Raw genomic sequence first — 17,886 nt, forward strand, 5'->3', positions numbered from 1 at the left:
AATCAGATGGGGCCAGTTACAACAATGTTTCCCTTTCTGGCTACTTGGTTTACATAGCTCTTTCTAGGGAAGATGTAATGAAAAGTTTATACTCTTGTGGCTCATAGTTTTAATTTGTGTGATTTATGAGCACTTGGAATGTCTGGGATGCTTTATATTTTCAATCCTTGGAGCAACTTGTTAAAGTAGATTTTATTATCATTCCTGTTTTATAAGTGGGAAAATCGATGCTGGGATAGATAAAGTAGTTGACAATGTGGTCAAATTCTTTTCATTTTATCACTCTGTAAATTTTATCTCCAAAGAAGACTGATAATGATTATTTAATTGAATGATGTTTTAAAAATAATGAGATGACAATTGCTGTGGTAATGTCCAGTATTGGTTCTATAGAGGGGCTGTCAATGCTTATTGGCTGAATTGATTAATGACTATCAGCAACCATGTACTAACTGTCAAATAGGGTTCCTATATTAGTCAAAAATGTCATATTTTACTTATATTTACAGTATTAATGCTAATTGGAGAAATAATTGATGAATCTAGGGTACAAAATTAATTTTTTAGGGGAGAAAATGTAAATTTTTTTTTTTGAGAGGAAGAGTTACAGAGAGAGAGAGATCGTCCATCTGCTAGTTCACTCCCCAAATGGCTGCAATGGCCAGAGCTGGGCTGATCTGAAGTGAGGAGCCAGGAGCTTCTTCTGGGTCTCAAATGTGGATGCAGGGGCCTAAGCACTTGGGCCAGCTTCTGCTTTCCCAGGCACATTAGCAGGGAGCTGGATTAGAAGTAGAACAGCTGAGACTTGAATTGGCACCTATATGGGATGCTGGTGCTGCAGGCAGAGGCTTAACCTACTATACCACAGTGCTGGCCCCTCTTTTTAAAATTTTTTTCTAATATTTATTTTACTTGCTTGAAAGGCAGTCACAGAGGGAGAGGGAGAGGGAGAGGGAGAGAGAGCTCTTCCATCCTCTGATTCACTTCTGAAATGGCTGTAATGGCCAGGGCCACACCAGGCGTAGCCAGGAGCTTCACCTGGGTCTCCCACATGGGTAGCAGGGGCCCAAGTCCTGCTTTCTCAGGCACATTAGCAGGGAGCTGGATTGAAAAAGGAGCAGCCAGGACTTGAACTGGCACCTATATGGGATGCTGGCATTGCAGCTGGCTGCTTAACCCATTGTGCCACAATGGCAGCCCCAAAGGGAAATATATATTTCTTTTTAAATTTCTTTTTAATTTATTTTTATTTTTTGACAGAGTTAGACAGTGAGAGAGAGACAGAGAGAGACAGAGAGAAAGGTCTTCCTTCCGTTGGTTCACTCCCCTAATGGCCGCCACGGCCGGTGCTGCGCCGATCCGAAGCCAGGAGCCAGGTGCTTCCTCCTGGTCTCCCATGCGGGTGCAGGGCCTAAGAACTTGGGCCATCCTCCACTGCCCTCCCTGGCCACAGCAGAGAGCTGGACTGGAAGAGGAGCAACTGGGACAGAATCCGGCGCCCCAACCGGGACTAGAACCTGGGGTACTGGTGCCGCAGGTAGAGGATTAGCCAAATGAGCCATGGTGCCGGCCAAGGAGTATTTATATTTCTTACACATAATTTCTTAGACATAATTTTTAATAAAATGTATAAATGAGATCATATACTTGTAGTATATCTCTATTCTACCTTTATCACACTGCTAACCATAACTGATTATCATCCTTGTGTGTCCATATTTTTCTTCATGCTCATAAACATACATACTTACATAAAATTTATGTTGGTCATTATTCTATAAGGATACATTATATTTTTAATATTTCATTCAATAAGATGAAATTCCTCCCAGTTACCTGATTTAGGTATTTTATATAGATGCATAATCCATGTTGTGTATGTGTCAATTTAATAAACCATTTCCCCCTTCGTGGGCCTTTACCATTTTAACTTTTTTGCAGCTACTAAGTTTGTGGTAATGAATCTTGTATAAGTAGGTTTAAATCCTGGTGTTTTTATTTCTGTGGAATAGATCCTAGGATTGGAATTGCTGCTACCACTAGATTTCCATAAAGGCTTTAATAATGACTATTTCCTCTAGCACTATATAAAAATCTCTCTTCCTTACATAGCATCAGAAGTGTTCACACCCTTTTTAAAGTTTTTTTTTCCTTTCTGATGTATAAAGTGGCATTTATTATTTCAGATTATCTTTCTCACTTTGGAAATTTGTACATATTACTGTATGTTTTTTAACCATTTAGACTTTCTCTTCTGGGAATTGTCTACTCATAATTCTTCGTCAGTTTTCCCAGTGAGTAGTTTTGGTTTCCCTGCCCAGTTGTAAGATGGTCATTTGCACCTGGAAGCTGGTGACTTGAACATACCCTACTTCACTCCTGCTTTCAGCTCAGCCTACTGACCTCAACTGAACCAAGCAGCTGGAAACAAGGCGGCCTCAGGCTCAATGGGAGTCTTACAGAAGACTGCCTTCCTACCCCAGATGAATGTGGACATCAGCCTGGCCTCTACGATATGAAAAAGGAACAAAACAGGCAGACTGAGTCCTCCCTGCTCTTACTCAGAGTTTTCTTTCTGGTTCCTTGGCAAAGGACCAGCAGCAACCTGTTTGCTGGCTACACCTCCTACACAGCTGTCATGATAGACAAAGGGGTTGATTTATGATACTGTAGGACTGCCAACACTGGTTCAATGAATAGACAGAAAAAGGACCCACATCTAAGAATGTAACAACAAGAAAGGAGTATAAAGTTAAACAGGACAAGCACTAAACAAAATAGAGCTGCTAGAGGAGAGAGACAACAACTGGAATAAAATAATAGGAACACAAGGTTCAAATTGTAGTATTAAACATAAAAACCTGGAACTGAACTTAGTATTTGTGAGCAAAATACAGCAATAGGTTAATGGAGAATGGTCACATGCAGGCTTAAATTAATAGCCTGGAGAATCTAGTGGACAAACTATTTTAAAACATTGAGCAAAAACTCAATGAAAGGTAAAGGTAACATTTTGAGAATAGACCTAGGAGACCTAATGTGTATAATATAAGTTCTAGAAGGAGAAAACTGGACAAGGACAATTTTTAAAACAAAATTATCAAGCTAAAATGCACCCGAGTTTTTGCGTTGAAGAGGCATGCCAGATTCCAAGCAGAATTTGTGGTAACTAATAAATGATAATTACTCACTCTGCCAGAAGTTTCTACAGCTTTCACATTTATTAACACATTGAATCCTCGTTTAGCCCTAAAAAATAGGTGCTGTTACCCGCTGATTCAGATGAGAAAGAGGTTAAATGGATAGTCAGGATAGTAGTGCAGGAGGCTCCAGAGTTTGACCAAATTGCCTCAAAGGACAAACACTGTGTTTGGGCATATCATCGATTTATAAACTCAGGGAGGAAGTTATCAGCAAAGGCAGTCTTAAGCAGTCTCATCTGTAGTGCAAAACTCTGTACTGTAAAAGGATCATGGGCCAAAATATTTACCTTTCAGGGTGGAACAAAGACTTGATAAAATTTGCTGACATCACACAATTGATCAGCTACCCTCCCCTAGCATCTAATGAAAATACTCAAGTGGAAATCTAATAATGTTTACCCATGGCCTTTCCACATGCTCTTTGTCTTATCTGGAGCAACTGCATCCTTTCTTTGCTGAACTCCTCATCTAGATGATATTAACATTTTCTAGGAAATAGAAAATTTTTTTCTAATTCCCCAAGTCTGAGACCTTATGCTCCTCCTAAATGCTCCCATGTACTTATTCCATTTTAGCTTTTTATAGTTTCTTTTAATGACCTTCCATTTGGGCAGACACAGACCAGGCCTGTCTGGTTCATTTGTTTATTGTGTAGCCCCAGTGTCTATCATAGTGACAGAGTATGTGTAATGAAAATTTGCAAATCTCCCCCCACCTTTTTTTTCTCCCTGCTCAAATCGTACTAGTAGTGGATATTTAAGAAAAGTAAAATTGGCATTTGGGTAGATCTGGTATATGTTTTTGTATTTTTCTCATCACTATTTTATAAAATTTATAATTTACAAAATTTCAGTGTAAATGAGTATAAATTAATATACAAGGCATATTTATAATGAATAGTATATGTCTGGGGTTTAAACTTCCATTATTTTTGAAGAGTAACATTATTAAGAATGTATAGAGAGAATTGTAAGGTTGGTTAAAAATTAGTCCAATAAATTGATCCAAAATTCGATAGTATTTAACACTATGAAAAGGATTAAGTTAATTGTGTATTTTTCTCTGCTTCTCTTCAGATTAAAGCTAAAAATTATGACAAGGTCGAAAAGGTGAGTCCTCTTGAATTTACTTTGAATTTTATACTGATTTTTTAAAAAAAAGTATTCATTTTTATTTATTTGAAAAGTGGAGACAGAGATAGGCAGACTGACGTGTTCCATCCAGTGCTATACTTACCAAATACCTGTACGAGCCAAAGCCAGGATCTGGGCCAGAGTGCACATTAGTATGAAGCTAGAATCCAAAGGGGATTTGGGTTTCTGATTTAGGCACTCTGATAAGGGATGTGGGCATCTTAACTGCTGTGCCAAATACCCACTTCCTTGCTGAAGTTTTAAGATATATATGACAAATACATGTGAACAGTTACTGAATCTAGGTAGTGATTCATAGGAGTTCGTTGTAATTTCTCAACTTTTTTACATACTAACAATTGTTTGCCATAAAAAGTTTGGATAATTATTTTTTTTTTTTTTTAACTACATTTACTTATTTGAAAGGCCCAGTTACAGAGCCAGAGAGACAGAGGTCTTCCATCTGCTGGTTCACTCCCAAATGGTCACAACGGATGGAGCTGGCCGATCTGAAGCCAGGAGCCAGGAACTTCTTCCGGGTTTCTCACGTGGGTGCAGGGGCCCAAGGACTTGGGCTATTTTCTACTGCTTTCCCAGGCCATACCAGAGATCTGGATCAGAGGTGGAACAGCAGCCAGGACTTGGACTTGTGGCCATATGGGGTACCAGCACTGCAGGCAGTGACTTTACTCACTATGTCACAGCACTGGCCCTGATATTCTTTACTGACCAAAATCATGAGAATAATTTTAATTGTCAAAACTGAAAACTAGAGGAAATTGTTTATAAGAGGACAGTCATTTTTTTTAATGTTCCATTTTATCTATGTACAGGTAAAAGTTAATTAACCAGATTCTGATAATATTTTCTTGTATTTAAAGCTATTTCAGAGATGCCTTATGAAGGTTTTGCACATTGATTTATGGAAGTGTTACCTTTCATATGTCCGAGAAACCAAGGGTAAACTACCGAGTTACAAGTAAGTGAAATCAGGATTTTAAGAATGTGGCACATGGTCTGTTCCACTAACTCACACCTTCTCTTAGCTCCAGGTGGAAAGAGACTTAAGGATTTCCAAAAGTTAGAATTTTCTAAAACATCATCAACCTTAGAAAAAGTGCTTCAAAGAAAGCCACGGCCATTATCCCTACTCAGGAGAATTAAATCACTCAAACTCTCTTATACTGAAACGCTATCTTTGCAACACTAGACCACTTTTTTTTTTTTTTTTTTTTTTTTTTTTTTTTTTTTTTTGGACCAGCAGAGTGGACAGTGAGAGAGAGAGACAGAGAGAAAGGTCTTCCTTCACTGTTGGTTCACCTTCCAATGGCCGCAGTGGCCGGCGCGCTGATCCGAAGGCAGAAACCGGATATTTATCCTGGTCTCCCATGGGGTGCAGGGCCCAAGCAGTTGGGCCATCCTCCACTGTACTCCTGGGCCACAGCAGAGAGCTGGCCTGGAAGAGGGGCAACTGGGACAGAATCCAGCGCCCCGAAGCTTGTAAAACATTTTTAAAAACATCTGCATACTTCGGTCACCACTCTTGGCAGGTTATAATGCAGAGAACTGTTTAAGTGATCCAAGAGAGCATCTTCGACAAGTCTATTGTTGTGTAGTTGAGATAATAGGATTTCTCATGTTATTTTTATATATAACAAATAGGCATGTTATTTCTGTGAGTAGGATTCTATACTCTCTTTTCCTGATTATATTTTGTTGTCTTACATTGAAGAGGAAGTCCTTTCTCCCTAAATTTTACGTCAGAACCTATAAATCTTAAGATGTAACTTACTTCCTTATTAACAGAACCACATATTTACACACTTGAATTTGCTACATATAAATTAAACAACTTAAAGGATGTAAATATAAAGAATGACCTTTATCTTTGATAAGCCCACAAGCAATGGACAAAAGGAACAAAAGTACATAAATGAATGACATTGAAAGCTTAAGTTAAAAGCTATTTTTTTCATACTTACAAAGATATCCTTAAATTTTGTTTATAATAAAAGTTCAAATGCTGTCCTGATCATATAATTAGAAGTTATGTTTTGGCTGGAGATACGTATTAGTACCAATTTTTTTTAAAAAAACACATCTTTCATATTAATTTCAGAGAAAAAATGGCTCAAGCTTATGATTTTGCACTGGATAAAATTGGAATGGAAATTATGTCCTATCAGGTATAGTTAAAATTTTTGATAGATACACTTGAATTTGAAAATATTAAGAAAGATATTAACATTTTATTTTATTTCCTAGATTTGGGTGGATTACATCAATTTCTTAAAAGGCGTGTAAGTATTTCTATGTTTTTTTTTTTTTCTTATATAAACAGGTTAGCTACAATGTAACTGACGGTATTTCTTATCCACTCTAAGGGAAGCTGTTGGATCTTATGCAGAAAACCAGAGAATAACAGCTGTCCGAAGAGTTTATCAACGAGGTTGTGTAAACCCAATGATCAACATTGAACAACTCTGGAGAGACTATAACAAGTATGAAGAGGTAAAGTAGGCCAAACAATTTATTATTATAAAGGAAGGCATTTTAATTTTTATGCATTGTGAATTTGTGAATTCTAACTTTTCTAGTATCAGATACCTGCATATCAGTGTTGTACTTTTTCTATATTAATTGGAATGGAAAACCAAATATTTTTACAATTTTGAGTCTCCATATTTTTTAGAGAATACTTTGCGAAAGCTACAACTTTTATAAACTATTTGATGCTAAATCATAGCTGCACATTCATGTACATAATTGACCTATGAAATTATACCTTTTTTGGGATTATGATGGAAATGGTAATGATCAGTTGCTATGTACCTCTTGCACTTAATTACAGTATTGTGATTATCAGTCTGAATTTATGAGATGGGCTGAAAACAATAATTTTGTGTCATTCCTACATGCTTTAACTAACTAAGCTAATATATGTAAACATTCATGCTAAATAAGCTCAGTCATTATAAATTCCTCATATATGCCTTATTATTTGGAAGCACTATATAGGGTAGTGAAATTGTTCCCTTGCAAACATGAGCAGTGGCTCTCAAAATTGGTATTGGAATTTAAAAAATTATTTATTTATTTGACAGAGAGAGAGGCAGAGGCAGAGAGCTAGATCTTCCATCCCCTGGTTCACTCCCCAGATGGTCACAATGGCCAGCGCTGGGTCAATCTGAAGCCAGGAACCAGGAAATTCTTCTAGGTCTCACATGTGGGTACAGAGGCCCAAGGACTTGGCCCGTCTTCAACTGCTTTCCTAGGCCATAGTAGAGAGCTGGATCAGAAGTAGAGCAACTGGGACTTGAACCAGTCCTGTATGGGATGCTGGCGCTGCAGGCTGGGGCTTTAACCCACTGTATCACAGCACCAGAACTTTTTTTTTTATAGATTTATTTATTTTACTTGATAGAGTTACACACAGAGAGAAGGAAAGACAAAGAGAGAGAGAGGTCTTCCATATACTGGTTCACTCCCCAATTGGCCACAACAGCCGGAGCTGCACTGATCCAAAGCCAGGAGCCAGGAGCTTTTTCCGAGTCTCCTACATGGGTGCAGGGACTGAAGGGCTTGGGCCATCTTCCACTTCTTTCCCAGGCCATAGCAGAGAGCTGGATAGGAAGTGGAGCAGCCAGGACACGAACCAGCGCCCATATCGGGTGCCGGAACTGCAGACAGTGGCCCTACCCGCCACGCCACAGCACTGGACCCAGAACTTTTATTTTCAATGTAGCGTTTATCTATCAGTAGATAGCATGTTAGAAGTTAAAGTTGACAAATTTTAAAGATACTTATTAATTCACTTAATAATAAATCCCTTATTTACACTTAATTGCACATAAAAATTATATTTTCTGAAATGAGAAAAAACTTCACAAGTGACATTGTTTTATACTCTTTGCAAATCTCTTTAATATCTAGCTTAATAGAAGACAGCTAGATATTCATATCTGCTTCTGAATTCAATATATTTTGATCCTGAACTTCATGTAGCCTCTGAAAAACTCCACTATATGTTTAATTGTAAGAGAGGCAAATAATGTCTTAGCATTATATGAAAATTGTTTCTCACAGACACTTTGAAAGTGTATTGGAGACCAGGAATCCTTAGATCTTAGAATCCTTAGATAACTCATTAGAAATACTAGGCACAAGAGCTAATGTTTACTTACCTTTCCTTGTTACTTCTGGTTTTTTGCAAAGCTATAGAGACCTAGTTCACTAAGGGCTCTTAAAGTTGAGTTGTGGGCTGGTACCGCGGCTCACTAGGCTAATCCTCTGCCTGCGGCGCCGGCACCCTGGGTTCTAGTCCCAGTTAGGGTGCCGGATTCTGTCCCAGTTGTCCATATGGGATGCCAGCACCGCAGGCGGAGGATTAACCAAGTGAGCCACAGCACGGGCTTTCTTTTCTAAAGTGTCCTGGGATCTGGGAAGTCTATACACTCTAAAAAGATGCTTCTACTCACCTAAGTGGATGAACATTTATGGAGGGCAAATGGCAACGGTGACCCGTACAGCCTCTATAGAGTGTACAGGAAAGCACGGGCAAAGTCCCCGGGTTCTAGTGCCGGTTGGAGCACCGGTTCTGTCCTGGTTGCTCCTCTTCCAGTCCAGCTCTCTGCTGTGGCCTGGGAGTGCAGTGCAGGATGGCCCAGGTCCTTGGGCCCTGCACCCGCATGGGAGACCAGGAGAAGCACCTGGCTCTTGGCTTTGATCGGTGCAGCATGCCGGCCGCAACGTGCCGGCCGTAGCAGCCACTTGCGGGGTGAACCAACGGAAAAAGGAAGACCTTTCTCTCTGTCTCTCTCTCTCTCTCTCTCTCTCACTAATTCTGCCTGTCAAAAAAAAAAAAAAAAAAAAAAAGTTGTTTGGGGTTGACATTAAAGCAACTAACAGGTTTAAAAAAAAAAGTTTAGTTGTGGCTATTCATCCAGGTGATTCTGTACATCATTCTTCAATTAGTAGAATTTTATATGAAATAATTGAAGTATCCCAAATGAGTCCCTTTTTCTTTTAATGATTTATTTAATTTATTTATTTGAAAGGCAGAGTTACAGAGAGGTAGAGCTAGAGAGAGAGGTCTTCTATCTGCTGGTTCAATCCTCAAATGACCACAATGGCCAGAGCTGAGCTGATCCGAAGCCAGGAGCCAGGAGCTTCTTTTGGGGCTCCCATGTGGGTGCAGGGGCCCAAGGACCTGGGCCACCTTCTACTGCTTCCCCAGGCCATAGCAGAGAGCTGGATTGCAAGTAGAGCAGCTGGGACTTGGACCGGCACCCACATGGGATGCTGGAGTGGTAGGCTAGGGCTTTAACCTGCTGCGCCACAGTGCTGGCCCCAGATTCCCTAGCTTTAGAAGTTCCTGATATAGCGAAACTCAGTACCTGTTCATTATAGCACCTCCTTGGTCCTTGAAGTGTATAATGTGATTGAGCCTCTATTTTATTTGAAAAAAATCTTTTAAAATAAATAAAGTTATTTAGCAAATGAATTGGTTGTATTGTGCTTAATTTGAAAATAATTTGTTTCATTTTTCCTTAGGGTATCAATATTCATTTAGCTAAAAAAATGATTGAAGATCGGAGTAGAGATTACATGAATGCTAGACGTGTAGCGAAGGTAGGAAATTCCAGCAGGCTGTTTATTATATTATCAGTATGTTTTTATTGCAGAACTTTTCCTGTTTTTTATCATTGTTGATATTTTTGTATTTTAACTAAAAATACTTCATTACAGTGTCTGAACAGATGATAATTTGAAATGAAATACCTCCTTGTAGATATGTTAAAGGAAGAAAATAGAATCATTAGGATTTGGAAGAAATTCTTTTTCTAAATACAGAAACAGATGGCATAGAGCCCAGGTTCTACGTAGAATTGATCAAGTAGTTCTTATCTTTCCTTCATATCTCCTCATCTAACTACTGTGCTACTCTGAGGTTTAACCACATAGCTCTCAGGAAGAGACCTTATACTGTATGCCTATTTTCCATCCATTGACACTCATAGAAGTTAGGAAAAATATCCTGTTAGTAAAGCAAATTATGTAAATCTAAAAACACATATAGTTGCTCCAAAGAAGGCGATAGTAGTACTGCCAGATCTTTAGTCATGTGGCCTGTCAACACCCTGGTTCACCTGCAGAGACAGCCCAGGGTGTTCTGTCTGTCCACTCCTGGGAACCTGTTCCTGGGTAGATACTGTGATGTTTTTCTCCCTACTCTTACTTGTTTTTAGATTATATGAATACAATAGTATTTGGGGGAAGAAATAGGCATTTTGAGTAAGTATTTCAAACTTAACAACCCCATCCCATGTATCTGAGCTGTTCCAGGCTCAACAAAGAACTCTCAATGCTTCTTGTCTAGGAATATGAGACTGTAATGAAAGGTTTGGATCGCAATGCTCCCTCAGTGCCTCCTCAGAATACTCCTCAAGAAGCGCAGCAGGTGGATATGTGGAAGAAGTACATACAGTGGGAGAAGAGCAACCCCCTTCGCACAGAGGACCAGACCCTTATAACAAAAAGAGGTAACACGATGCACCGGCCTGTGTTCCCATTACACATTAGGCCACTTGATATTATCCTGTGGGTTACTGAAGCTCCCTTTTTACTCTTAATCTCTTTTTCTCTTATGTTCTTCAGATTCAGTAATTTCTGTAGATCTGTGTCCATGTTCACTGGCCCTGCGTTTTATCAAATGTAATCTGCTATTAAGCCCATCTAGTGAATTCTTCATTTAAGATACCATACTTTCACTTTTATAAATTTCCATCTGAGAAGAATTTTTTACAGTTTCCATTTCTCTGTTGAGATTCCATGTATGTTTGTTATCATCTTTTTATGTATTTTTAAAAATATTTACTTATTTATTTATTTATTTATATGAAAAAGCAATAGAGAGATCTTCTGTTTGCTTGTTCACTCCCCAAACAGCCACATCGGCCTGGAAAAGCTAGGAACCTAGAACTCCATCGGGGTCTCCCGTGTGGGTGGCAGGGACACAAGCACTTGAGCCATTCGCCATTGCCTTCCCAGGCATGTTACCAGGGAACTAGATGAGAAGCAGAGCAGTCAGGACTCAAGCTAGCACTCTGATATGTGATGTCCATATTGTAGGTAGCAGCTTAGCTCACTGGGCCGCAATGCCAGACCATTTTCTTTATATTCTTGAACACGTAACAGCAGTTACCAAGTCATCTGGGCCCCTGGCCATCGTGGGGTAAGTTTCCTTTGTCTGCTTTTCCTCTTGACTCTGGCTCACATTTTCCTGTTTTATCACATTGTCTAGACATTTGACTTCTTTTAGAAACTGTTTGCACAGGCCAGCGCCGTGGCTCACTTGGTTAATCCTCTGCCTGCGGTGCCAGCATCCCATATGGGTGCCGGGTTCTAGTCCCGGTTGCTCCTCTTCCAGTCCAACTTGCTGCTGTGGCCCAGGAGGGCAGTGGAGGATGGCCCAAGTGTTTGGGCCCTGCACCCACATGGGAGACCAGGAGGAAGAACCTGGCTCCTGGCTTTGGATCCGGGCAGCACCAGCCATAGCGGCCATTTGGGGAGTGAACCAATGGAAGACCTTTTTGTCTCTCTCACTGCTCTCTCTCTTGCTCTCTCTCTCGATATCTAACTCTACCTGTCAAATAAAAAAAAGAAAGAAAGAAAGAAAGAAAGAAAGAAAGAAAGAAAGAAAGAAAGAAAGAAAGAAAGAAAGAAAGAAAGAAAGAAACTGTTTGAATGTACAAATAGTAAATTCTTGGGGCTGGCGTGGCTAGCAGGCAAAGCTGTCACCTGCAATGCCAGCATCCCATGTGAGAGCCGGTTGAGTCCTGGCTGTTCCACTTCCTATCCAGCTCCCTGCTATTGTGCCTAGGAAAGCTGTGGAAGATGGCCCAAGTGCTTGGGCCCCTGAATCCCTGTGGGAGACCAGGAAGAAACTCCTGGCTCCTAGCTTTTGGCCCAGCCCCAGCCGTTGCTGCCATTAGGGGAGTGAACCAGCAGATGAAAATCGATCTCTTTCTCTCTTTCTTTCTCTCTCTCTCCCCGGCTCTCTCCATAACTCTGACTTTCAAATAAATAAAATAAATCTTAAAAAAGAAAAAGTAAACTCTCTAAAGATTCTGTCATTCTCCTCTGAAGAATGTTGAGTTTCATTTTAACACTAAATTAAATTACTGGTACATCACTTAGACTGTGTAGAAGATTCATTTTTTACTATTAGGATGGATCTGTTTTAGTTTTATTCTTAATTTCAGGGTTTAAATCCCTTGGTCCTGAGACAGTTTTTATTACTACACGTAATGGAAAGTTGAAGGTGTTTACGCAAACCATCTAATTGGATGGGATTCAAATTCCAAACTCTGCTTTCTGCTGAGTTCTTAATGATTTGGGGACCTTTATGCCCAAGTTTTCAGATTCTCGCCTCTCCTTTTGGGGATCAATTTCCATCTGCTCTTATAGCCCAGAACTCCATGTTGCTTCAAGCCAGTAAGAATACAGCATTTGTTTGAGTTCCAGTTATCCCAGAGCTGCAGATATTGATATTCTTTGGGGGAAAAAAAAGGCAATATTAAGTATGGCTCTAACTCAGTGTGGCCCACTTTTGTTTTTTGGTCATTTTCAAATATACCTTGTGTTAGTTGCCTCACTTTTTTTTTTTAAAAAAGATTTTATTATTTATTTATTTGAGAGATTGTTACAGAGAGAGGGAGAGACAGAGAGGTCTTCCTTCGCTGATTCATTCCCCAAATGGTTGCAACTGCCTGAGCTGAGCCAACCCGAAACCAGGAGCCATGAGCTTGTTCCAGGTCTCCCACGTGGGTGCAGGGGCCCAAGGACTTGAGCCATCTTCTGCTGCTTTCCCAGGCCATAGGAGAGAGCTGGATTGTAAGAGGATATGAACTGGTGCCCATATGGGACGCTGGCACTGCAGGCGGCGGCTTAGCATAGCGCGCCACAGCGCCGGCCCTGAGGAACATTACTCTTACACAAACTATTCTGCCCCTGCTGGGCTAGAGTTTGGAAGTTTCTTGAATTCTTCAGTTTTGATCTCTCACCCATAAGCCTTTGCTAATACTGTCTTTTGCCTACATGATTTTTGTAGCTATCCATGTCCTTCTTCCACTCCACTTTTCCCATCTGACCAGTTTCTATCCCTTCTTTTTTTTTTTAAGATTTATTTGTTTGAAAAGCAGAGTTACAGAGAGGCAGAGGCAGAGAGAGTCATAGTGTCTTTCATATTCCCTAACATCGAGTTGGAGCTGAATAAATATAATCTAATAGATGATGGAGAGATGGGGCTTGTTTGAATGATGGTTCCAGAAATCACTAAAGAATCTGTAAATTTAGAACACTAAAGCTTTTTTTTTTCTAATTATTTATTATTTCAGACCCTATCCTAGCCTGATAACTTAATTGTGATGTATTGGTAGTTACGAATAATGTTTAATTGGATCTTATTTGTGAATGTCTTCCCTTAGTTATGTTTGCTTATGAACAGTGCCTACTTGTGCTGGGCCATCATCCTGATATTTGGTATGAAGCTGCCCAGTATCTTGAGCAATCAAGTAAACTGCTCGCAGAGAAGGGGGTGAGTATTCCTTTTTTTCCCCTACATTAGTATTTTTGTGGTTTTGATAGAGCAATGATTTGCTGAAAAACACAACACTGAATTTGGGTAATAAATTGTAAGTGTTGAAAATTTTAAATATATTTCAGTATGAATCTTAGTGAGACTCACTTGATTAGACAGACTGCCTTAGTCAGAATATAGTGACTATTTTTAAATGTATTAAAGGGATGAAGCATTTAGAGCACTTACATGGTTCTTCTGTAAGTTAAAATATGGAGGAAGTTTTTGGAATTTTTTTTTAAAGATTTATTTATTTATTTGAAAGTCAGAGTTACACAGAGAGAGGAGAGGCAGAGAGAGAGAGAGGTTTTCCGTCCGATGGTTCACTCCCCCGATGGGTACAATGGCCGGAGCTGTGTCGATCCAAAGCCAGGAGCCAGGAGCTTCTTCTGGGACTCCCACATGGGTACAGGGGCCCAAGGACTTGGGCCATCTTCTACTGCTTTCCCAGGCCATAGCAGAGAGCTGGATTGGAAGTGGAGCAGCCTGAACTAGAACCGGTGCCCATATGGGATGCCGGAGCTTCAGGCCAGGGCGTTAACCCGCTGCACCACAGCGCTGGCCCCTGGAATTTTTTTAGAATCTAGAAATGCATAATTGTGTATGTGTGGGTATGTTTTCATATATGTATATAATGGCAGATTCATCTTATTCTCTTTCAACTATGTTAAAATTATTGAACTTTCTTTTTCTCCTAGGATATGAATAATGCCAAATTATTTAGTGATGAAGCTGCTAATATATATGAAAGAGCCATAAGCACTTTATTGAAGAAGAATATGCTTCTATATTTTGCATATGCAGATTATGAAGAGGTGAGTAAAAATGTTTAAACTTTTTTTTAAAAGATTTATATATTTGAAAGGCAGTTACTGAAAGAGGAGGGAGACAGAGGAAGAGAAAACTTCTGTTATCTGCTGGCTCACTCCCCAAATGGCCACTCCCCATAATGGCCACACTTTGGCCAGGCCAAAGCTTCTTCTGGGTCTCCCCCATGGGTGCAGGAGCCCAAGCACTAGGATCACCCTCTGCTGCTTTCCCAGGTGCATTGTGGGGAGCTGGATGGGAAGGGGAGCAGCCAGGAATTGAACTAGCACCCATATGGGATGCCAGCATCGCAGATGATCGCTTAACCTATTAGGCCACAGTGCCAGCCCCTCGAACTTTCTTATAATTCAACTTATTTTTAAATAAATGTGTTCCATGCAATATTTGGGACACACTGTTTTTTAAAATAATAATTTTTTAATAATTAATTTGAAAAGCAGAGAGGAAAAGAGAGAAATATTTTCCATTCCTTGATTCACTCCCCAAAGGCCTACAAACAGGTTAGGCTGGGTCAAATCAAAGCTAGGAGCCAGAAATGTCATCCAGGTTTTCCACATGTGTGGGAGGCACCCATGTACCTGGGTCATCATCAGCTGCCTCTCAGGCGCATTAGCAGGAAGCTGGATTGGAAGTGAAGTAGCCAATACTCTTACAGGCACTCCGCTATAGGATGTGGGTGTTCCACGCAGCAACTTAATCTGCTGCATCACAGCACTCAACCCTATAGTTCAGTTTTTACTGTGGGACTGAACTTTTTTTCTGGCTGCTTCCTTGCCAGGTATACTGCTTTTGGTAGACAGAGATGATATAAAATGATTTTTTTTTAAGAAGAGATTTATTTGCTTGATAGGAGTTACTGAGAGAGAGAGGGAGAAACAGAGAGATCGTCCATCCATCAGTTTACTCCCCAGATGGCCACAACCTTGGGGGCTAGGCCAGGCCAAAGCCAAGAGCCAGGAACTTCCTCCAGGTCTCCCACATGAGTAGCATGGGCCCAAGCACCTGGGCCATCTTCTGCTGCTTTTTCCAGGCCATGATCAGTTTTTAGTACTCAGCTTGTATTGCACAGCATGGATCATCGTGAATGAGTTGGTACAGCATCTGGATTTATGAGAACTCAGTGCTGCTTGTTTATGAGTATATACTTATGTTCACTTCTCTACTACCTTAGAGTCGCATGAAGTATGAGAAGGTCCACAGTATATATAACAGACTTCTGGCAATTGAGGATATTGACCCAACCTTGGTGAGCAACTTTACAGATCCTTTTTTCCAAACTTTATAATCTTTTGTAACAAAATAATTGAATTTACATATATAAAATTCATTGTTGTTGTTATATAGGTCTATGAACCTTTACAAATAACAGCACGTCACAAGATTATCATCACAATCAAGATATGAAACGCTCCCCAACCCCAGTTTCCTTCATTTTAGGCGACCCAGCCATCTGCCATAACCACTGACAATTACTGCTCTGTTCTCTGTTGAACTTTTTTTTCAGTGCCACAATACACAACACTTAGAGAGATGCTTTCTCTAACACTCTTCTTGTGATCATGGTTTGAAGTCAGTTTATGCCAAATCATTGTTGCTTAATATTTCTTTTTCAATAAGTAGAAGCAGGAGAAAGAGACTGGAGAGAGCAGACTTCATCCTCAATGCTGCTCTGTAGTACTGGTTTTCACAGCCTGAGTTTCTCTGAAAGCGCAATGGAGCCCTCTGATTGGGAGGAAAGGAAAGCAGCCTCGGCCGGGGGCTCTAGACCCACGCCTCAGATGAACTGGCTACATTACATTTTTTGTGTATTCGTTTGTAGTGAGATGCCACTGCTGCAACTGCTCACATTTATTCAGATTTTTTTAATTCATTCAGCAAATGTGTTCAGTCAGAACACTGCTGGAGTCTGTGCCTTGTGCTAGATGGCAGCAATGTGACGAACTACGTAACACTGCTTTCCTTGAAGAACTCAGTGCATTCAGCCCTCCACTGAAACTGTGCAACATAGTTTGACATCAAAACTGAGCAAACCAGGACTTATACTGATAGTCATTTTTCTATAAGCAAATACTGCACATTCATCTCATGTTTGATATTCTGAAGGTACTAAGTAAAAAAAAAGGCTCATAAATTGTAGTGAGCTAAAATTTTTAAATAAACCATGAAAATGTGAAATTGAACATTTATTTTAAAATGTTTCCATTAAATTGAACTGAGTTTTCTAAATATTAATATTCATTAATGGAGTGTTTTCTGGTAGTTTTTACATTTTCCCCCTTAAAATTAGCATATTCTAGAATTAAATAGTGATGATTGTCCAGCCTTGTGATTCTATTAAAATCCACTGAATTGTGCACTTCAAAGGGTAAATGTTGTGATATGTGAATTACATCTCAATAAAAAAAATCAGTTTGCATGCATCTGTAGTACGCAGTAAATGTAGCTTGTGGATTTAACTAGTGTGTTATCTATAATCCTACTTACCTTCTAACTTCTTAGATATTCAGGATTGCTTTTGTATACAGGACACATAGTAGTATAATAATTAAGTGAAACAGTATTAGTTGCTACAAGGGTCACAGTTCTGATTTGTAGAGTATGAACACTTTTTTGCATAGGTATATATCCAATATATGAAATTCGCGAGGAGAGCAGAAGGTATCAAATCTGGAAGAATGATATTTAAAAAAGCAAGAGAAGACACCAGAACTCGCCACCATGTCTATGTTACTGCAGCACTCATGGAATATTACTGTAGTAAGGTAAATACTGAAATCCAGATATAAAGATGAAGTCGTTTCTTTCATCTGAGATACATTAATTAAAAGAAAAGTAGTCTGGGGCTAGGGTTGTAAATAAATAAAATAAATTTAAAAAAAAGAGTTATTGTTTTATTTTAAAGTCAGAGTTATACAGAGAGAGGTCCTCCATCCGCTGGTTCTCTCCCCATTTGGCCCCAATGGCCAGAGCTGCGCCGATCTGAAGCCAGGAGCTTCTTTCAGGTCTCCCACACGGGTGCAGGAGCCCAAGGACTTGGGCCATCTTCTATGGCTTTCCCAGGCCATAAGAGAGAGCTGGATCA

General features: G+C 39.8%; 1 protein-coding gene across 2 annotated transcripts in view; it reads left to right on the plus strand.

Annotated features, from left to right (window-relative positions):
* The window catches only part of CSTF3 (cleavage stimulation factor subunit 3), an 89,905-nt gene that overhangs the window by 59,200 nt on the left and 12,819 nt on the right, over window positions 1–17,886 (plus strand). For both annotated transcript variants that reach the window (XR_016230384.1, XM_089327694.1), the window contains exons 4-14: window positions 4,280–4,312; window positions 5,218–5,315; window positions 6,456–6,522; window positions 6,602–6,636; window positions 6,721–6,847; window positions 9,890–9,967; window positions 10,716–10,878; window positions 13,825–13,934; window positions 14,675–14,791; window positions 15,976–16,050; window positions 17,423–17,566. Coding sequence is in view for 1 of the 2 variants with exons in the window: in XM_089327694.1 (XP_089183820.1) it covers window positions 4,280–4,312; window positions 5,218–5,315; window positions 6,456–6,522; window positions 6,602–6,636; window positions 6,721–6,847; window positions 9,890–9,967; window positions 10,716–10,878; window positions 13,825–13,934; window positions 14,675–14,791; window positions 15,976–16,050; window positions 17,423–17,566 (1,047 nt within the window). In the remaining variant the exon portion in view is untranslated. The remainder of the gene's footprint in view (window positions 1–4,279; window positions 4,313–5,217; window positions 5,316–6,455; window positions 6,523–6,601; window positions 6,637–6,720; window positions 6,848–9,889; window positions 9,968–10,715; window positions 10,879–13,824; window positions 13,935–14,674; window positions 14,792–15,975; window positions 16,051–17,422; window positions 17,567–17,886) is intronic.

This window comes from Oryctolagus cuniculus, chromosome 1 (genome assembly GCF_051225735.1).
Source record: "Oryctolagus cuniculus isolate XC-2025 breed Fujian yellow rabbit chromosome 1, ASM5122573v1, whole genome shotgun sequence".
NCBI lineage: Eukaryota > Metazoa > Chordata > Mammalia > Lagomorpha > Leporidae > Oryctolagus > Oryctolagus cuniculus.